Here is a 22546-nt window from a genome sequence, read left to right as displayed (position 1 = left end):
CTGCTGTAACCCGCTACGGCATGTCCTGCTGTAACCCGCTACGGCATGTCAGCTGTAACCCCCTACGGCATGTCCTGCTGTAACCCCCTACGCCATGTCCTGCTGTAACCCGCTACGGCATGCCCTGCTGTAACCCGCTACGCCATGTCCTGCTGTAACCCGCTACGGCATGTCCTGCTGTAACCCGCTACGGCATGTCAGCTGTAACCCGCTACGGCATGTCCTGCTGTAACCCGCTACGGCATGTCCTGCTGTAACCCGCTACGGCATGTCCTGCTGTAACCCGCTACGCCATGTCCTGCTGTAACCCGCTACGGCATGTCCTGTTGTAACCCGCTACGGCATGTCCTGCTGTAACCCGCTACGGCATGTCCTGCTGTAACCCCCTACGGCATGCCCTGCTGTAACCCGCTACGGCATGTCCTGCTGTAACCCGCTACGGCATGTCCTGCTGTAACCCGCTACGGCATGTCCTGCTGTAACCCGCTACGGCATGTCCTGGTGTAACCCGCTACGGCATGTCCTGCTGTAACCCGCTACGCCATGTCCTGATCTTGTGGAAGAAGCTGCAGAGACGCATTTATAAAATGAGAAATTGAATTCCCTCAAATTCAGTTCTGAAGGGGTTAAGGAGAAAGCAGAAAAACTGAGCAAGATCTGATCTGACGAGGAAGCCAGAAATAGTTTTCCTTTCGTACAAGTATTACACATATCAGTGAATTGGTGTTTGAAGTGCTGTCTGATGTGCTTTTCATTGCCAACACTTCATCAACTTTTCTCTCCTGTAATGAAAACTGGCTCATGGTGAATATGCTGTCAGCTTTGCTGTGTATATATATTATATATATCCTATTATCAGGCCTCCCCATCCTCACTTTGGGCTCACCCCCTTTCAGGACCTCCTTAACCCCCAAACCTTTATGAAATTCCTTCATGCCAACCCTTCACCCCCCCCCCCCCACCTTTCATAACCTCCCAGGATGGCACCTGGGTGGTACTGACACTGTGCAAAGCTGGCAGTGCCAAAGTGCCCAGGTGGCATCAGTAGTGCCAGAGTACCACCCAGCCCAGAGGTTGACTTCCCAGGGGCCTCTGATCCGCTTAGTCCATGTTTGTGGACACCAGTGCTAAACGTTTTCATTACTGGACAGCACGGTGAAGGGATTTGAACCCAGGCGTTGGGTAGATCTGGCGCAGACACTTTCCACTGAGGCCATCTACTCAATTGAATATGCAAATGGGCGGGACCCAGATTGCCACACTTTGCGGGATCCCGTTAGATTCCGGGAGGCATAACAAGCCGGGTAAGCCTCACGAGAGGCTCCTCCAATCTCTCCGGGTTTTCCACCAATCCCGAGGACCCCTATTGTGGGCTCCAAATTGCCCCCGAACGTTTTCTTCATTCCTTAACTTAATTTTCTGAGGTTCATGTTTAATGTTGGGCCAAGCCAGATGTGGGGCAGCTGCTGCTGGGTTTCTCGCTGAGGGGGAGTGAGAGGCTCACAGGAGTCTGATTGATCTTTGGAGGGCTGGCAAAAGGGGTTATTCGTGCTCCAATAGGAACAGGAAGCGTTGAGAATTCTCAAGATATCTGTGCAGAGAAACCGAGGTCAGTGACCCTTCGTCAGACCTGGTGCAGGCCATGAACCTGAAGGGTTGACGCTGTGTCTCTCTCCACAGATGCTGCCTGGCCTGCTCAGCATTCCTGGTACTTTCTATGTTTCACATTTCCAGCGCCTACAGTACTTTGCTCTCCTGTTGCTTCCTGTTTGCTTCCTGCTGGCATTTGTAATTTTGGTCAATTTCAATTTAAAATGAGACAATATTGATCACTGGTTGCAAAGTGAGATGAGGGATCCAGAGAAAGTGGTAGCACGAGGGTCGATGTTTGCACTCCCTTGCTCTGGAGGGCACAGGAGGACTCAGGCAGCTGCCCACCTTGAACCTATTGAGGCCTTTAAGGAGCCAATTAATTTCCAATTAAGGGCCTCATCCCCCCCACCACCGGTAATTACCCATGGCAGGGGGGTGGTCTGAGCCATCCAGGAAGCCCAGTGCCTTCAGCTGTGTGTGCTGGTGTTGGGAAAGGGGGTGGTCTTTCGTTGGAACCTCTGCGCTCATCAGAGATGCCCGACCCAAGGCCATTCCCCGGGGTTTCGCGTTTAGACAGAGGATGAAGGTTCACTTACCAGCTGGCCTGCAGAAGCTGCTGGGATTTCTTCCTCTGCAGTGTGGGCCTTGGTGAGAGAGATTTGTGATTCCACCCGGTGTCCATCCAGCAAACAGAACGAGGGCTGAGGAAGAAACTGGGCCCGTTCAACATCCACAGACCAAACCGCCCCCACCCCCCGCCCTGCCTCCCTCAACACCCCGATTGTGAAACAGACAATTGAATGTCAGCCAATGGAATGTTGGCCTTTATTAAGGGGGTGGAGTTGGTGAGATCACACCTGGAGTATAGCGCACAGCTTTGGTCACCTTATTTAAGGAGGGACAGACTCGCATTGGAAGCTGTTCTGAGAAAGTTCACTCGGCTGAATTCTGGGATGAGGGCCCTGCCTTATGTAGAAAGATGTAGCAGAATGGGCGTAGGCTCATTGGGGTTTGGAAGAATGAGAGGCGATCTTACTGAAACATATAAGATTCTGGGGGGTGCTTGACAGGGAAATGTTGAGAGGACTTTACCCTTCTTGAGAAATCTATAACTATCACATAGAACCATAAAATTCCTACAGACGGAGGCCATTCGGCCCATTGAGCTTGCACCAACCCTCTGAAAGAGCACCCTGCCTAGGCCCACTCCCCTACCCGTTTCCCCGTAACCCCATAACCCCACCTACCCTGCACGTCATTGGACACTAAAGGGCAATTTAGCATGGCCAATTCACCTACCCTGCACATCTTTGGACTGTGGGAGGGAACCGGAGCACCCGGAGGAAACCCACGCACACACGGGCAGAAGGTGCAAACTCCACACAGTCACCCAAAGAATTGAACCCGGGTCCCTGGCGCTGCAAGGCAGCAGTGCTAACCACTGTGCCGCCTTGCCGCCATCTATGGGCACGGTTTAAAATATGAGGTTGCCGATTTAACATGGAGATGAGGAGGAATGTTCACTCGGACAGGTTCCGTAATCTGTGGAGTTCTCTGGGGAGCTGTGGAGGTTGGGCCTTTGAATATATTCAAGGGGGAGTTAGACAAATCTTTGATTGATGAGGGCAATGGGGCAGGCAGCAACGAAGAATGTTTGGGCCACAATCAGATCATATTGAATGGCCAAGCAGGGTCGAGGGGCCAAATGGTCTACCCCTGCTCCTCATGCTCTTTTATCACTGAATCACGGAATGAAGCTAAGCCTAAGAACCGGAGCAGGAAGTTGACATATCGACAGAGACAAGGGCTGCATGTTTATGAGCAGATTTCAAGACAATGGGAAATGTATGACAATAACCCACAGACAGGTAGAGGGAGCTTTACTCTGTTTCTAACCCCATGCTGCACCTGTCCTGGGTGTGTTCGATGGGGACAGTGTAGAGGGAGCTTTACTCTGTATCTAACCCCGTGCTGTACCTGTCCTGAGAGTGTTTGATGGGGACAGTGTAGAGGGAGATTTACTCTGTATCTAACCCTGTGCTGTACCTGTCCTGGGAGTGTTTGATGGGGACAGTGTAGAGGGAGCTTTACTCTGTATCTAACCCCATGCTGTACCTGTCCTGGGAGTGTTTGATGGGGACAGAGTAGAGGGAGCTTTACTCTGTATCTAACCCCGTGCTGTACCTGTCCTGGGAGTGTTTGATCCGGACAGTGGAGAGGGAGCTTTACTCTGTTTCTAACCTCGTGCTGTACCTGTCCTGGGAATGTTTGATGGGGACTGTGTGGAGGAAGCTTTACTCTGTATCTAACGCCGTGCTGTACCTGTCCTGGGAGTGTTTGATGGGGACAGTGTAGAGGGAGCTTTACTCTGTATCTAACCCTGTTGTGTACCTGTCCTGGGAGTGTTTGATGGGGATAGTGTAGAGGGAGCTTTACTCTGTATCTATCCTCGTGCTGTACCTGTCCTGGGAGTGTTTGATCCGGACAGTGTAGAGGGAGCTTTACTCTGTTTCTAACCTCGTGCTGTACCTGTCCTGGGAATGTTTGATGGGGACAGTGTGGAGGAAGCTTTACTCTGTATCTAACGCCGTGCTGTACCTGTCCTGGGAGTGTTTGATGGGGACAGTGTAGAGGGAGCTTTACTCTGTATCTAACCCTGTTGTGTACCTGTCCTGGGAGTGTTTGATGGGGATAGTGTAGAGGGAGCTTTACTCTGTATCTATCCTCGTGCTGTACCTGTCCTGGGAGTGCTTGATGGGGACAGTGTAGAGGGAGCTTTACTCTGTATCTAACCCCGTGCTGTACCTGTCCTGGGAGTGTTGGATGGGGACAGTGTAGAGGGAGCTTTACTCTGTATCTAACCAGCGCCGGCCCTAGGGTTGCTGGCGCCCCGGGCAAGCTGAACTTCGGCGCCCTTGGGGGGGGCGGACCCGAGGGGCGGGGGGGGGGGGCGAGGGGCGGGGGTGGGGCCGAGGGGGGGGGGGGGCGGGGCCGAGGGGGGCGGGGGGGGCGGACCCGAGGGGGGGCGGATCCGAGGGGGGGGCGGGGGGGGCGGACCCGAGAGGGGGGCGGGGGGAGGGCGGACCCGAGGGGGGGGGGCGGGGGAGGGCGGACCCAAGGGGGGGGGCGGGGGGGGCGAGCGGGGATGAGGCGGGGGGGCGGACCGAGCGGGTGGGGGGGGGGGGCCGACCGGGGGGGGGGGGCGGACCGGGGAGAACGGGCGGGGGGGGGGGGGGGTGGGGGGGGGGGGGGGGGGGGGGGGGGGGGGGGGGGGGAGGGGGGGGGGGGGGGGGGGTGGGGGGGGGGGGGGGGGGCGGGGGGCGGACCGAGCGGGGGCGCCTTGGGGGAGGGGCGGCCACCGCGCATGCGCTGGTTGGCCCCGGCCCAACTGCGCATGCGCGGGGCCCGAGTCTCTGGCGCCCCCCGGCACATAGCGCCCCGGGCAACTGCCCGAGTTGCCGGTGCCTTGAGCCGGCCCTGTATCTAACCCCGTGCTGTACCTGTCCTGGGAGTGTTGGATGGGGACAGTGTAGAGGGAGCTTTACTCTGTATCTAACCCCGTGCTGTACCTGTCCTGGGAATGTTTGATGGGGACGACGTAGAGATGGAGAATGAACGATAAATCTGTTTATAAGTCTGCCTCAACCCCTTAATCTTGAAGTTCCCAAAATGAGTAGTTTTGCAGACAGTTGTTTTAGATTAATGTGGAATTGTGGTTCAGACTGAGAATGGGTTTCACCACTAGCTTAAAAAAACGCAGTCACTTGACAGAGTTTCTGAAAAACTGGTGTCAGGTGATTCAACGTAGATTAAATTAAGTTGAGGTCACTGTTTAAAAATAAGGGTCGTCCATTTGAGATCGAGACGAGGAGAAGTTTTCAGAAGGTCACCATTCTCTAGAACTCTCTTCCTCAAAAGGCCGTGGGAGCAGAATCTCTGAATATGTTTAAGGCCGAGCTGGAAAGATTCTTGATAAGCAAAGGGGGTGAAAGGTTATCGGGGGTAAGTGGGAATGTGGAGTTGAGGTTGCAATCAGATCAATCATGATCTAATTGAATGGCGAAGCAGGCTCGATGGGCCGAGTGGCCTTCTCCTGCTCCTAATTTGTACTTTAGTATATTCCCAGCTGAGCACCCTTTTTTTCACCCTCTCCTTCACCCTTGCCCTTTGTCATCGGGGCTGGTTTAGCTCACTGGTTTGGCTGGGCAGCTGGGTTTGTGATGCAGAGCAAGGCCAGCAGTGTGGGTTCAGTTCCCCATACCAGCTGAGGTTATTCATGATTATCTCAACCTTGCCCATCGCCTGAGGTGTGGTGACCCTCAGGTTAAATTACCAGCAGTCAGCTCTCCCCCTTAAAGGGGAAAGCAGCCGATGGTCATTTGGGATTGTGGCAACTTAACCTTACCCCCTTAGTCTCAACCTCTCCCTCTTCCTCACCCTTTCCATGTCCCCCATCCACACCCTTTCCCCCTCTCTCACCATTTCCTTTTCCCTCACTCTCTCCCCCTTCTTGCCCTCGATCAGCCTCAGTCCTCCCTCTCCCTCCCCTTTTCTGTTGCCTATTCCCTCATTCTCTGCTTCACCCTCTCCCTCGCCCTCATACTCATCCTGAAGACAGATCCTCAACTGGAAGAGTGACATAAGCAGAGACTCAATTTTTTACTAAAATCCTTCTCTCCCATTGGGTGAGGGAAGTATGTAACACTAAGGGCAGCTCAGACCCGTGTTCCCGCCCTGTCCTGGAGACTGACTTTAGCCGTAAATATTTCGCAGCATCTCCTTTAGTTTCCTCCACTCCCTGCTGAACTCTACCACGGGCACAGGACACTTATTCTTGTGCCTCAACAGTAACTGTCATGGGCTGATCGACCATGAAGAGCATCACTGTTTATCCAAAACCTGACCACACCCCACCCCCCAGCAGCTGTGGCCAGCAGATGATGAGAAGCAGGCACTCAGAAAGAGGCCTTCCCCACCCTAGTCAGCCCAGCCGTCAGTTATTGTCAATGTGGCCTAAGATGTGGTGGTCATGGATCTAGACTAACAGAGAATGCTGGAGATGATTCTGTTCGCAAACTCTCTCATTCAACACCATGCTACCTATTTACAAGGTAGACTCTGCACGAGGTTCTACTTAGAACTATCTCTCTCCGTGCTCTATTATCATGTGATCTGATGTCACCGGTGTATTGTCGACCATATATTTACATATTTAAGATTATATGATAACGGGTTTATAATCCTCCTGAATGCCCAGTCTGAAATGTCATTAACATTTGGCAGTGATACCCACATACTAAGCATGTCCGACCAGCTCAGGAGTAAATCTGATCCTTCCTGGCTTGGCAGCTCAGTCACTCGACCCTCTGAGGGAGCCCACTTACATTTAACTCCTTCCTTTCATGGCCTCAAGTGCCTCTTCAGAGGCTTGAGTAGCTGATCGAGTGTGGTACTCCAGTGCAGTACCGAAGGTGTGTAACTTCCTTACAGGTGAGATGTTAAACTGAGGCACCATCTGTCCTCTCAGGCAAGTGGAAACAATCTCATTACATTAACCTATGGGGTGTGAGGACCAATTAAGAAATGAAAATTTCATAATGAAAATCGCTTATTGTCACGAGTAGGCTTCAATGAAGTTACTGTGAAAAGCCCCTAGTCGCCACATTCCGGCGCCTGTCCGGGGAGGCTGGTACGAACCGTGCTGCCGGCCTGCTTGGTCTGCTTTCAAAGCCAGCGATTTAGCCGAGTGAACTAAACCAGCCCCTAATTAGGTAGTTCTTCTGAGGAGCTGGCACATGCATAATATAATGAATGGCTTCCTTTGTGTTTCATTCAGAGAAGGGCAGGAATTCTTTCTAGGAATTCTGCCAATATTTATTCTTCAATCAATAGGACTAAAAGAGATTATCTGGTAGTTTATCTCTGTGTTGGTCGGGGGGGGGGGGCTTTCTGTACACAAATTACCTGCTGTGTTTCCTAAATTACAACACTGATCACACTTCAAAAGTACTTAATTGACTGCAGAATGTGTTGGCGCATTTCAAAGGGTGGTGAAAGGTGCCTTATTAATGCAAGTCTTTCTTTCCTATATCATGTTCTTCACATGAAGAAAGTCCCAGAAGACTTTGCTAGATGGTGGTGGATACTCAGTGGGAAAAGAGAGAAATTGTGGGGTGGCAATGGAAGGGTTGAAAAGTTCAGTCTTTAGGAAGGCAAAGGAACAAGGGGGAGGTGAAGTAGTTTTGAAGACAGTCTGGAGAGGGTTTGGAGGGTCAACATTTAGGGATCAATCTCTGATGTTAAGAAGAGCAGAGTTGAGTCTTAGTAATAACTCAGACTCTCAGGATGGAATACAGAGTATCGTATTGAGCTAGACTGCCTTGATGTTTGTTCAGACACTGCTCATTGTTACTTATGCAGCAAAATAATTCACCTTTACCCCTAAGAGAGTCTTCAACCAATGATGGAAGAGGACAGTAACTGTTCTAATGTGTGAATTGTATTTGTATTTGTAATTGTGTCAATTGTAGGCTGTCATTGAACCAGTTAACCAGCAGGTATCAAGTCTGCCTCAGGGTTTCTGAAACTTCCAAATATAAATGACAATTTCCAAACATATGAATATATGGATTAAGAGCAGGGGGAGGCCATTTGACAGCTATTCCTCCAAAGGCACATTTCAAACTCATGACCTCTATCTCTAGAAGGACAAGGGCAGTCCATGGAGGGAACACCACCACTTGTTAGTTCTGCGCCAAGTCACTCACCATCCTAGTTTCGCTATTCCTTCACTGTCACTGGGTCAAATTCCTAGACCGTCCTCCCTAACAGCACTGTGGGTGTACCTACATAACATGACCTGCAAATCGGCCCCTCAGGCCTGCTCCACCATTTGATAAGATCATGGTTAATCTGATTGGCACCTCAACTTTATTTTCCTGTTTTCCCCGCCATAACCCTTTGACTCGCTTGTTAATCAAGAATCTATCTAATTCAGCCTCAAGGGTATTCAATGCCGCAGACTCCACATCTCTCTTGGGAAGAGAGCTCCACAGACTCACGACCCTCTGGGAGAAAACATTTCACCCCATCACTGTCTCAAATTGGAGACACTAAACTGCAATGCTCAATCCTTAGGAAGGAGGAAGATAAATCTGAGGAAGGATAGGAGATAATTCTGAGGAAGGATAGGAGATAATTCTGAGGAAGGATAGGAGATAGTTCTGAGGGAGGATAGGAGATAATTCTGAGGGAGGATAGGAGATAATTCTGAGGAAGGATAGGAGATAGTTCTGAGGGAGGATAGGAGATAATTCTGAGGAAGGATAGGAGATAATTCTGAGGAAGGATAGGAGATAGTTCTGAGGAAAGATAGGAGATAATTCTGAGGAAGGATAGGAGATAATTCTGAGGAAGGATAGGAGATAATTCTGAGGAAGGATAGGAGATAATTCTGAGGAAGATCGGAGATAATTCTGAGGAAGGATAGGAGAGAATTCTGAGGAAGGATAGGAGATAATTCTGAGGAAGGATAGGAGATAATTCTGAGGAAGGATAGGAGATAATTCTGAGCAAGGATAGGAGATAATTCTGAGGGAGGATAGGAGATAATTCTGAGGAAGGATGGGAGAGAATTCTGAGGAAGGATAGGAGATAATTCTGAGGAAGATCGGAGATAATTCTGAGGGAGGATAGGAGATAATTCTGAGGGAGGATAGGAGATAATTCTGAGGAAGGATAGGAGATAATTCTGAGGGAGGATAGGAGATAATTCTGAGGAAGGATAGGAGATAATTCTGAGGGAGGATAGGAGATAATTCTGAGGAAGGATGGGAGAGAATTCTGAGGAAGGATAGGAGGTAATTCTGAGGAAGATCGGAGATAATTCTGAGGGAGGATAGGAGATAATTCTGAGGGAGGATAGGAGATAATTCTGAGGAAGATCGGAGATAATTCTGAGGAAGATCGGAGATAATTCTGAGGAAGATCGGAGATAATTCTGAGGAAGGTCGGAGATAATTCTGAGGAAGATCGGAGATAATTCTGAGGGAGGATAGGAGATAATTCTGAGGCAGATCGGAGATAATTCTGAGGGAGGATAGGAGATAATTCTGAGGAAGATCGGAGATAATTCTGAGGAAGATCGGAGATAATTCTGAGGAAGATCGTAGATAATTCTGAGGAAGATCGGAGATAATTCTCAGGAAGATCGGAGATAATTCTGTCGAAGACCGGAGATAATTCTGAGGGAGGATAGGAGATAATTCTGAGGAAGGATAGGAGATAATTCTGAGGAAGATCGGAGATAATTCTGAGGAAGATCGGAGATAATTCTGAGGAAGGATAGGAGATAATTCTGAGGAAGATCGGAGATAATTCTGAGGAAGATCGGAGATAATTCTGAGGGAGGATAGGAGATAATTCTGAGGGAGGATAGGAGATAATTCTGAGGAAGATCGGAGATAATTCTGAGGAAGATCAGAGATAATTCTGAGGAAGGATGGGGGGTCAAGTCTGTGCATTCTTTCTTAAAAAAGGAAACCTGAAACGCTACATCACGAATGTGTCCAATTTGTGGACAAATGTATTCCAAATGATACAATGAAAGGAATAGTGATTGGAACGATCTGTCTTTGACTGAATGGCTATCACTCTTCAAGCAGAAATTCTGACTTCCTGAATGATGACTGGACTGCGCTGCGCACCTGTTTTAGCTGTTACCTATTTGTCTCTGATTAGCTATTCCCAATGTCTCCTGGGTCAGTCTGATGGTCTCTGAATGAAGCTGTGGGCAGCAATGGGGCTGGAGTGCCAGCAACTATTGGATACAAGTAGAACCATTTTCCACCCGGAAACTGATGAGATTGGGTGCAATGTTGGAGTTAACACCCCGTCCAGTTTTACTCTCCAGAACACGAGCGGGCATGGATACAAAACAGGGTTCCACCCATTCCCATGGGTTTCCTGGTTGGTGGTTTTGAAAAAAAATGATTTGATTTTAACTTTTTGTTCCTGAAATGTGAGCACCAGTGGCTAGGCCAGCATTTACTGCCCACCCCTAATTGTCCTTGAGAAGGTGGTGATGAGCTACCTTCCTGAACCTCTGCAGTCTATGTGGTGTAGGAACACCCACAGTGCTGTTAGGAAGGGAGTTCCAGGATTTTGACACAGTGCAGGGAAGGAACAACGATATATTCCCAAATCTGAATGGTGAATGGTGTAGGGAACTATGGCAATGGTGTTCCTCTGCTTCTTCTGTCTGTCTCTGTCAAGGCCGCAGCTTTAGAAGGTGCTATTGAAGGAACATTGGTGAGTTGCTGAAGTGCATCTTGTAGATGGAACACACAGGTGCCACTGCGCGTCATGGAGACAGTGGATGTCTAAGGTGTTGGCCAATCAAGCGGGGCTGCTTTGTCCTGGGTGGTGTCGAGCTTCTTGAGTGTTGTTGGAGCTGCGCTCATCCAGGCAAGTGGAGAGTATTCCATCACACTCCTGACTTGTGCCTCATAGATGGTGGACAGGCTTTGGGGGGGTCCAGGAGGTGAGTTACTCTCTGTAGAATTCCTAGCTCTGACCTGCTGCTGTTGCCATGGTATTTATATAGCAAGTCCAATTAAGCTTCCCCATAATCTCGGTAGCATAATCCCGCATGCTTCCTTCTCAATGTGGCATCCTACTCCAATATCCGTGTGCAATCAGCGTATCAGTATAAATAGGAAAACAGGAATGCGACTTATGAGCAACTCTCTGCTGAACTTGGAACAAGTTACCGTTGATGTGCAGAGGTGCCTCATGCTATTTGGCCAGAGACAGGTTTAGCGACATCTGGTTAATGTTCTCTCACTCTCTTGTTTCCCTTGAACAGACTCGTAGTCCCAGACATTCCCAGAGCCAGCAATCTGGATTGGCGGACCAAGCAGCCAAACTACCGTTTGCATCGGCAGAGTCTTTGGAAACCATGTCAGAGGCCGAAGTCCCGATCGGTTTCACTCGATCCAACCGTTTCCGACAGAGTCTGCCCCTGTCTCGATCCACGAGTCAGACCAAACTTCGCTCACCAGGTAAGCTGATTTCTGCTGAGTCTATCAGTGGGAGAGACTGCACCGACTCTCCCCGCTTCCACTTAGTTTGATTGACCTTGTCGTGGGCAATCAACACTTTGGTCATTTCACAAGACATGCACTAATTGATGATCATGACAAGCTAGCAGTTTAGTTGGACTCTCTTCTGCCCCTACTGAAAAGATAATGATTAAATGGTTCTGCTGAAAGATCATTGAGCTGAAATGTTTCGCTCGATCCAATGGCCTCGCTGCGCTGCAGAGAGCTGCTTTTCGGGAGCGGCGTGGCTGGTGAAAGCCGGGAGACCCCGTTCCCGGGATCTACCCGGTTCACAACGCCTCACGAGATTTAACTCATCTCCCGAGACATTGCGATGTGAATCCTGCTCACAACAGGGAGAAATCACCTTTTAGCAAATCTGCATATTAGAGCGAGACAGCTAGCCTTACTCTAATGTGCAAATTCCCGAGGTATCTGAGGCTTCAGGATTCAATCCCTTTGCCTCGGAGACCTCAGTCGAGTGCCATTTGGTACTGATCCCCACAAACGAGGACCAGACTGAACGGCAGTCATGGGAGTCTCCAAAGGGATTGGAGCCTCACAGCTGTGAGCCCTTTGGGCAGGATGATGCCTGCTTCAGGATCAAGGAGAGAGATGCCTGGGTCAGCGTGGCCGGCAACACCACCCAGGGACACGGAATCATTAAAAATATCCAGCAAAAGTGGGATCAGCTGACCAGCGAGCTGTTTGTAAAATTCAATGAGAACCCATCCGGACATTTTGCCCGCCTGCATTAACTGAATACAGCTCATGATCTCTTCCGGCCCTAACTCAAACTCCTGCCTACTCTGCTGTGCCGCCTCTGGAAAGGTCGATCGTCCAAAAATTGATTCATGGACAAACTCTCCTCTGGGGGCTCTGACTCATACAACCCACTGTAGAAAGCCTCAAACACCTCATTAACCTTCTCTGGAGCAGAAACCAACCCGCCATGCAAGTCCCTAACCAGCATTATCTCCTGGGAAGCAGCCTGTCGTCTCAGCTGGTGAGCCTGATCATAGAGTTTACAGTGCAGAAGGAGGCCATTCGGCCCATCGAGTCTGCACCGGCTCCTGGAAAGAGCACCCTACCCAAGGTTAACACCTACACCCTATCCCCATAACCCAGTAACCCCACCCAACACTAAAGGCAATTTTGAACACTAAGGGCAATTTATCATGTCCAATCAACCTAACTTGCACATCTTTGGATTGTGGGAGGAAACCGGAGCACCCAGAGGAAACCCACGCACACACGGGGAGGATGTGCAGACTCCGCACAGACAGTGACCCAGCCGGGAATCGAACCTGGGACCATGGAGCTGTGAAGCGATTGTGCTATCCACAATGCTACCGTGCTGCCAACAGACAACTGATCTTCTCCCCATACTCCTAAAAAGTTCCCCTCGAGCGACGCAGCTAGCTAGCTTACTGTGCTACCTGTTGACAACAACTAAAAATCCATTTGCAACTTCTTTCTTTCCGCCAATATCTCTGGTGTCAGGGCGATCGAGAACTGGCAGTCCACCTCGAGAATGAAATCCACCAGCTTCTGCCTCTCCACCATTCCAGATTTATCCCTATGCACCTTATTAGAGATGACCCCCCTCCCTAATAGCCACCTTCAGGGCTTCCCAGAGGGTAGAAGACGAGACCGCCTCACTCCTGTTGAACTCAATGGCAGAGGACATCCGCTCACAAAATGCCTTATCTGCGAGCAATGCCGTGTCTATTCTCCACAGGCGTCTCTGGGAGTCACCTGGCTCCAACATCAGGACCACAAAATGCATGGCATGATCTGAGATAACGATCGCAGAGTACCCCGCCTCCTCACCTCAGGGAGAAGGGACAAACCCACCACAAAGAGGTCAACCCAGGAGCAAACCCGATGGGCGTGGGGAAAAATAGAAAACTCCTTATTCCTCGGAAACGTAACCTTCCTCGGGCTTCCCCCCCCCCCCCCCCCCCCCCCCCCCCCCATTCCCATCTGTTCCATGAACACCAATAACTCCTTTGCCACCCCAGATGGACTCAGAGACTTGACCTATCCAACCTAGGATCCAAAACACAATTCAAGTCCCCCCCACCCCCCGCCATAATTAGAGGATGTGAATCAAGATCTCGGATAGACGCCAGCACGTTATTAATGAATGCCGTGTCATCCCAGTTCGGTACATACACATTGACCAACTCCACAGGCATGCCCTCCAATGATCCACTGCTGATTCCGTACATCAGACCTGGGTCTGCTAATATATTAACCGCAGAAAAAGCCACCCTCTTATTAATCAAACACCGCCCCTGCCCCCCACCCTACAATCAAATCCCGAGTGATATACCTGCCCCACCCATCTCTTCGCAACCTTGCTTTAACCTTGATTCTCAAATGTGTCTCCTGCAGAGACATCAACACGCAGCCCCCCCTCTCCCCATAAACATCCAAAACACCTACAATGCAATATTCAAACCTTCCATGTGCCAAATAGGACAGAAAATAACTTGTTGGAGTCAAAACCTAAACAGTGCCAAACCTCTTGAACAGAAACTCAACAGCTTAAAATCAGTGACAGTCTTCATAGAGAATACAATGGATTAACACCAATGATAGTCTTCATTGAAAACTCAACAGGTTATCTTCATTATGAAGGTCAGGGGTGAGCAGGTGAGACCAGGGGAGCCCTACATTAGATAAGGGCAGAGCCTGACTGGGCTATCATTCCCTTTGGTGGAGGAGCAATGAACCAACATTTCCTGTTTCACTTCGCACATGGAGTGAAGCCACTTCGATGGGGTGTGGAAAAACCCAAGGAACCGCATCAGTGGGAATCACAAGCTCCACAGGGGAGGAGGAGGGAAAATTATATGAGAGATGTCAAGTTTACTTAAGTATAAAGCAGAACCTATGCTCAGACTATGAGTTATGATTGTGACTATGCTAAGGATCTAATTCTAACTGATGTGTGTGCTCTCTCGTTCCGGCAGGGGTGCTATTCCTTCAGCATGGGGATGAAACCAGACGTGTCCACGTTACTCATGAAATCAGCAGCCTGGATACCTTGTATGCTCTGATTGCCCACATGTTCCCTCAGAAACTCACAATAGGAATGCTAAAGTCATCTAACACAGCGATCCTCATCAAGGATGAGTCGAGAAATGTATTTTACGAACTGGAAGATGTAAGGTATAAAGTGCCAGTTCCCCAGAAGTAGTGTCTGGACTGATATCGACAGAGATTTATCAAATGCATAGCGATTTTTTTTTAAAAAAAGGTCTGACCTGTTCCATCCTAGCAGATCTCACCTGTGCTCAGGTAAACTTTGTACCCAATAACCCAAAGGACAGTTGACATTTCCAAACAGTCGCCATAAATGACATCTAAATTGTCTGGACTGAATATCCAGTAAGTAAACAAGAAAGCTTTGTGTGGAATGAATGTTCTGTCACTGGGTGCCAGTGGTTGACGTGAGTGTGTCTCAATGTTACTGGACAACAGAAGCAACTTGCATTTATATAGCCTTCAACAGAGTGAAATGTCCCAGGATGTTTCAAACATAATTTGACACTGAGCCAGGGATCAGGGCTGAGGAACTTGTTCTGTGGGAGGACTGGAGAAATCCTTAGAGCTGCCAAGAATAAAGGGAGATTTAATATGGTTCAAGTTTATGAAGTGCTGCGAGGGGGAAGCTGCTTTCAGTGGCAAAAGGCTGCGTGATTAGAGGACACAGATTCAGGATAATTAGCGAAAGAATAAGTGTGCTTGGGAGATGAAACTGTTTTTCTTGGTGTTGAATTGTTTTGATCTGAATACACGGTAAAGCGGGCCATTTGACTCTGGGGGGCGTGGTCATCCCTGCCCTTCCATCAGTCACTCCAGGTCCAGGGAAGGGTCAGGATTATGAGCTGTGGCCAATGGCGTAACCAGGAAACCTTTGTTGGTAGTGACAGAAGATCTAGAACCTCAAGTTACACCAGCTGCTTCCAGACAGAGGATCCTCATCGAATCACAGAATTTACAGTGCAGAAAGAGGCTATTCGGCCCATCGAGGCTGCACTGGCCCATGGAAAGAGCACCCTACATAATCCTACACCTCCAACCTATCCCCGTAACCCAGTAACTCCACTTAATTTTTTGGATGCTAAGGGGCAATATCGCATGGCCGATGCACTTAAGCTGCACATCTTTGGACTGTGGGAGGAAACCGGAGCACCCGGAGCAAACCCACGCAGACACGGGAAGAACGTGCAAACTCCATACAGACCTGAGGCCGGAACTGAACCTGGGACCCTAGATCTGTGAAGCTGTGAGGCAGCAGTGCTAACCACTGTGCCACCATGCCGTCCCAGAGAACCTGTGCTTCCTTTAAGCACATCGGAAGGAGGCAACAGTAAACCACCTCTAATCTTTGCTCCAATCATATTGTTCACTGTTCATGGAAAATAGGGGATGTCTTATGAGCAATTGAAGAGGAAGGTGCAGAACTAGGTGGTGTGGGGAAGTGAACAGGGGACTTGCCCTGAGGTAGATCATTATTGCTACAGTACTGCCTGAAAGAGCAGCAGAAACAGATTCAAACTTTCAAAAGACAGTTGGATAAATACTTGCAAAGGGCAAGTTTGAAGGGCAAGGGGAAGGAGTGGGTGGGGCATATTGGGCAGCTCGTTCAAAGAGTCGGTAGAGGCTGGATGGGCCAAATGGCCATTCCAAGATTGCATTGGTTGTTATCATGGTGATTTTGGGTTGGACCTGACCTGAAAGGCAATGCTAAACTGTTCAGGCTCTACAAACAGGAACAGGCTGTGGAGGAGGGGTGGGAGGCAATGGGGAGGCCCTGTTCCGGGGGTTCCATTGATATCCACATCAGATCAAATCTTCCCTTTGTCAGATTGGATTGGCTCTGACTCGTAATACACGAGGGTCAAGTCACAGATTCGAACAATATGAGCTCCAATGCCTCAATGTACTCGGTAGTGACTCTCGCAGGAATGCTGTTCTCCGCCCACCACTAAACCCCTCACTCAGCCCCTTCTGGAAGTCAGTTAGAATCCACACTCTGTATTTGTACAATCTGAAGTCTATCCGTTTTGTCAGTTGGGGTAAGAATGAATGCCAGGGATCTTCAGTAACAAGTGGACAGAATCAATCAGCAATGTTGCCTTTTTAGCTCCTCAATATATCACTGCTTATTTCCTCTCTTCCAGGGATATCCAAGATCGAAGTATAATAAAAATTTTCAGGAAAGATCCCATCTATGCACCGTATCCTGCTTCCCATATTGCGAATGGAGATCTGAGGGTAAGACATCAGGAAACCTTCAGAACTTTTCGGCAATCTCTCGTATAAACGCGTCAGAAAAGCCAAGGATGGCCATTTGGTCCATTGAATCCTATCCCCAATTATCATCATTCTTCTGTAACATCGTCAGAATGTCTTTTAACCAGCCCATCACTCTGTAAAAAAAAACCCATTGAATTCCATCAATAGGTTATGCTTTAAGATGTCGGAAATTGATGTGACAGAGGAGATTGGCACTGTCAAAAGGAAGCAAAATAAGCTAATGAATACAAGTTGATTACTAATGAGATGCTTGGGAGGTGAATACTAATCTTGCCCCACTGACTGCTCTCTTACAATAACACTTCAACTAACATTCATTGAAAGACGTTTCTGTATCTGGGAGATCTGACAGCAAAGGTCACCATTTGCATATGGGAGTGCTGATAATTACTGACGAGTAATTCAGCCGCTGCTCGAAGGAAGCAGTTTGTGGATTCCTGAGGCTGCTCTCATTACGAGTAAATCTGGTTCAGAGTTGCTGCCTGATGTCCTCTGTTGTCTATTACTCACTTCCCCCGTCCCTGTCGCCCCATGGTACACACTGGGACACACTGGGTTTAGTGCACCTCATTTACATTGCACATGAGAGGTGAACGGGTTATTTAACTGGGTCAATAATCCAGAGGTTGCGTTCCAAATCCAGATTGGAGAGACCTGGGCTTTCCAACTTTGACAGGTGAGCTACTGGACCTCGGAAATATCTCAGGGAAGCTAAACAATCTGGGAAAAGTACTTGGAAACATTTAAATTCACAAGGATTCACAATCTCAAAAGGACGAGTGCCAGAAAATCCTTGAACAAATGAGAGCCTTCCACATGTACATTGGTCCCTGAAGGTAACAGAGCAGGTGGAGACAGTGGTTCAGAAGGCATTTGTAAACGTGCCTTTATTAGCAGAGGGATTAGAGTTTAAGAGCAGGGAGGTTATGCTGGAATTGGTTAAAATGTTGGTTAGGGTCACAGCGAGAGTATTGTCTGCAGTTCTGGAATCCACTTTATAGGAGGGATGTGATAGCACTGGAAAGGGAGCAGAGGAGATTCACCAGGAGTTTTAGTTATGAGTAGAGATTGGATTGACTGGGATTGTTTTCCTTGGAGGAGAGGAGACTGAGAGGGTCATGACTGAGATGTATAAAACTATGAGGGGCATAGATAGAGTAGACAGGAAGAAACATTTCCCCTTAGTGGAGGGGTCATTGACTAGGGGGCATAGATTTAAGGTGAGGGGCCGGAGGTTTAGAGGGGATGTGAGGAAATATGTTTTCACCCAGAGGGTGGTGGGAGTCTGGGACTCGCTGCCTGAAAGGGTGGTGGAGGCAGAGACCCTCATAACATTTAAGAAGTATTTAGATGGGCTGCTGCAATCCCAGGGCAGACAAGGCTACGGGTCAAGTGCTGGGAAATGGGATTAGAATAATTAGGTGGTTGATTTTGACCGGCACAGACGCGATGGACGAAGGGCCTTTTCTGTGCTGTAGACCTTGATGACACACATGGATTTCCCGTCGAGGTAAAACTACCTGGGATTGTTTAAACATCAGCTGATTTCATGATATGTAACCAGTGGTCTTTCTGATTGGATGAAAATGGACAAATGATCTTCCTCATTCATATTAATCTTCTGAATATTTGGGACTGTCTTAGAGTCAGCGATTGTCACATGTCAGACTTCTGTTGGGCGCAGGTTAAATGACTGGCCGAATAATTGATGTTCTTTGTGTTAAACAGAGGGAGATGGTTTACACATCTCGGGAATCTTCACCCACTCGTCGCCTCAGCAACGTCACCTCCGGCTCCCCACATTTAGTGTCAGGCTCCCCAACGCCTGGGCTGCAATCCTCTTCCCCATCCCGTTCCCGGATGTCGTACAGCGGTGGGCGCCCACCTTCCTACACCGGGAGCCCGGTTCACCACTCGGAACGTCACAGCGGCATGTCTTCCTCCCAGCCCATCTCGCCGAGCCCCAGTGCCATCTTGGAGCGGAGGGACGTGAAACCAGATGAAGACATGAGCAACAAGAATGTGGTACTGATGAAAAACGAAGGCTTGTACGCGGACCCCTACAACATGATGCATGACGCCAGGATGAGTATTGCATCCACGCAGTCGCTGGCTGGACTGCAGGACCCATTCTCTTACCCAGGAGGCCTTTATCGACGTGGCTCCATGCGGTCGCTCAGCACATATTCAGCTGCAGGATTGCAGGGTGACCTGGAGGACGCTTTTTACAAACCGAGCCCCCAGATTTATAGTGACGGTTACGGCACTGGGATAAGCTACAGAATGCCTCCTTCATCACCTCAAAAAATCCCCGACAGCAGAATGATGGACATCCAACAAGGGCAGAGTCCGCACAGTCCTTACTCTGGGCCACCCAGCAGGTCCTCTCCGGTACGGCAATCTTTCCGGAAAGACCCAGGAACCGCAGTCGTTATTGAGACCACTGTGACAAAATCCAGGAATGCCAATCCTGCCGTCGCAACAGAAGCTCTTCCAGAACCAAGTGAGAGGCCAGGGGCAACTGAGAGGCCAGCGTCTGGGTTCAGCTCCCCACTGGCTGTCAATGACCCAGAAACCAGGTAAAGCAATGTACAACTTTCATTCAATACAGAAATCTCAAAATGTTGTCTTTATTTGGTGTTAAAAGTTTGCTTTTGCTCAACTGATGATCTGGGGATCATTGAGGTGAAATCCCAGCATGAACCATGAAACTGAAACTCATACATTTGGTAATTTGTGACTTTGTACCACAGGCCATAGCAAATAAAGTGACCATGGCTCACTGCAGTACCATTGACAAGACACACTGCTGCAACTTGCAATTGTTTCTTCAAGAACACCTTCCAAACCTTTAACCTCTACCATCTAGAAGGACAAGGGCAGCAGGCACATGGAGACTCCACCAGCTGCAAGTTCCCAGCCTAGTCACTCACCATCCTGTCTTGGAACGATATTGCTGTTTCTTCACTGGGCAAATTCCTGGAACTCCCTCCCTGGCAGCACCTTCAGCACACAGCCTGCTCACCACTACCTTCTCTCAGTACGAATGGTGATAGATGTCTCAGTTAGGATGGCCTGTGACTTGGGGAATAACGTGGAGGCAGTGACGTTTCTAGCTGTCTGGTTCGGTTGGTCCGGTTGGTAGAGGTGGGTGTGGGAGGTGCTGCCAATGAAACCTTGGCCAGTTGCTGCAGTGTGTGCTGTAGATAGGACACATTAAGAATCATGGGAGAGTCGCTGACAGATTGCACAGCGATGGTACTCTTGTTGTGTCGCTGGAATGGCCTATTTCACAGAGACGTTGAGGGTTAATAAAGCTCTTTGGGGGGATTCTCCCTTCCTGAGACGAAGCGGTGATACCGGGACAGGATTTGTGTAGTTTCACTGCAGCAAAACTGGCGCTTCACCTGGACCAATTCAGTGACTGTGGAGGGGCTAACGCCAGCGGCACGTGGAACACAATCCATTCCAACGAGAAACGGTGCGAGATTTGCCGGATCCGTGATTGACACTCGGGAGGCTGACAAGCTCCAAGTGCATCTCCACATTACACTCCCCACACACACCATGAAATGAAATGGAAGCCAACAAGATGGCATTGGTTGTGCTGGAGTGCGCCCATCCCGCTGATGGGTCGGCTGGGACCTCGGACGGGGGTGGCCTGGGAGGACACCCATACGATCGGTGGCACTAAGTTCACAGTGGGCAGTCAGCAGCTGCCTTTCCAGCTGTGGCAATGGTGTTCCATGCCTGTCCACCCTGACCCCACGACCCACCTCTTAGTCACCCCCTGCTACTCTCTCCCCCCCCCCCCCCCCCCGCAGCATCGGCCCTGGCAGAAGCACTCTGGCCAGGGGCATGTCAGCAAACTATGGCGATGTTGGACACTTTCCTTACCCCCTCTCTCCCTCAGCAGCCATGGTGCCTGTTTCATGATTGTTACAAGCACAAGCGACCCTCGCTGTTGGGAATTCGCCCCAGTGGAGGCGAAGCATCGCAGAGGCCCCAGAGAATACCGGGTCAGGCCCACTAATGATATAATAATAATCATAATAATCTTTATTAATGTCACAAGTAGGCTTACATTAACACTGCAATGAGGTTACTGTGAAAATCCCCTAGTCGCCACACTCCGGCGCCTGTTTGGGTACACAGAGGGAGAATTCAGAATGTCCAATTCACCTAACAGCACGTCTTTCAGAACTTGTGGGTGGAAACCGGAGCACCCGGAGGAAACCCACGCAGACACGGGGAGAACGTGCAGACTCCGCACAGACAGTGACCCAAGCTGGAAATCGAACCTGGGACCCTGGCGCTGTGAAGCAAAAGTGCTAACCACTGTGCTACCGGGCTGCTCATGTGAACCAGCTGCCTTTAGCTAACAAAATGGTGACTGAATAACCAACCTTAAATAATCCAGTTGGTGAAGCCATTTGGCATTAAGAACGAGGCTGGAGTTCCCCTCTGAGTGGGAAACAGGAGCTGGGCCGGTTTCCAGGTTCTAAACCTGGGAGGGAGGACTGTGTGGGAGGAAACCGGACTTCCCGTACCAGCCTCCCCGAACAGGCGCCGGAATGTGGCGACTAGGGGCTTTTCACAGTAACTTCATTTGAAGCCTACTCGTGACAATAAGCGATTTTCACTTTTTAATTTCACCCGGAGGAAACCCACGCAGACACGGGGAGAACGTGCAGACTCCGCACAGACAGTGACCCAGGCCGGGAATCGAATCTGGGACCCTGGAGCTGTGAAGTGACAGTGCTAATCACTGTGCTGCCCATGGCCTTTAATCCAAATGGATTTACTGTACGGACGGTCTGGAATGCACTGACGCTACTGTCGAGGCACCACACCAGAGAATTGTGATTTTGGTGAAACCGGCACCTGCCACAATTCTGCCGTCAACGGCAATTCTCCGCCCAGTCCCGTTTCCCGATTCCGGCATTGACCGACGGAGAATCCCACCTCTTGAGTGTCTTTTGATTCAGTCTTCTATGGGGAAGTCCGGGGTAAATATTCATAGGAACCTTGGATAGTACACACTTCAGACACTGTGAACCAGTAGTGTGAGGAAGTGATTGTTAATATTTTTCACTCCACCTCTGAAATCCATTGGTGCTAGCCAGTCCCTTTACTCGCCTGTTTCGAGAAGGATACAATCACGGGGTCAGAAATACGAAACACATCCAGAGTCAAGTGAAACTTCAGGTTAATCACCATCACAGTGGAGACTTGAAACTTTTGATTCACTTGGAAGAGCAAGTTCAGCGGCATTAATTTCCATTACTGATTACTAGTGACAGAGCGGAATTGAAGATAGCTCCTTGCACTGTGCAGTGCTCTGTGTCTCTGGATCATTAGTATTCAAGGAGCCTATAATAATAATTACCTCTAAGAGGCATCTTCCATCACCCTAGCAGATCAGCAGTCTGCTGGTTTGTTTTATTTTACCATCCATTCATTCCACTTCTTACACTCTCCTCTCGTGTGCCTTCAATATTTAACTGTTACAGGGATCT

General features: G+C 49.4%; 1 protein-coding gene across 1 annotated transcript in view; it reads left to right on the top strand.

The window, feature by feature from the left end:
- LOC119954452 (SRC kinase signaling inhibitor 1-like) overlaps positions 1-22546 on the top strand; it is a 645297-nt gene that overhangs the window by 531417 nt on the left and 91334 nt on the right. The window contains 4 exon segments of the mRNA XM_038779671.1: positions 11459-11654; positions 14675-14873; positions 16892-16985; positions 18756-19606. Of these exon segments, the coding sequence (XP_038635599.1) occupies positions 11459-11654; positions 14675-14873; positions 16892-16985; positions 18756-19606 (1340 nt within the window).

The sequence above is a fragment of the Scyliorhinus canicula genome, chromosome 19 (assembly GCF_902713615.1).
Source record: "Scyliorhinus canicula chromosome 19, sScyCan1.1, whole genome shotgun sequence".
Taxonomy (NCBI): domain Eukaryota; kingdom Metazoa; phylum Chordata; class Chondrichthyes; order Carcharhiniformes; family Scyliorhinidae; genus Scyliorhinus; species Scyliorhinus canicula.
The sequence above is the reverse complement of the archived record's forward strand: the minus strand, read 5'-3'. Positions and strand labels throughout refer to the sequence as shown.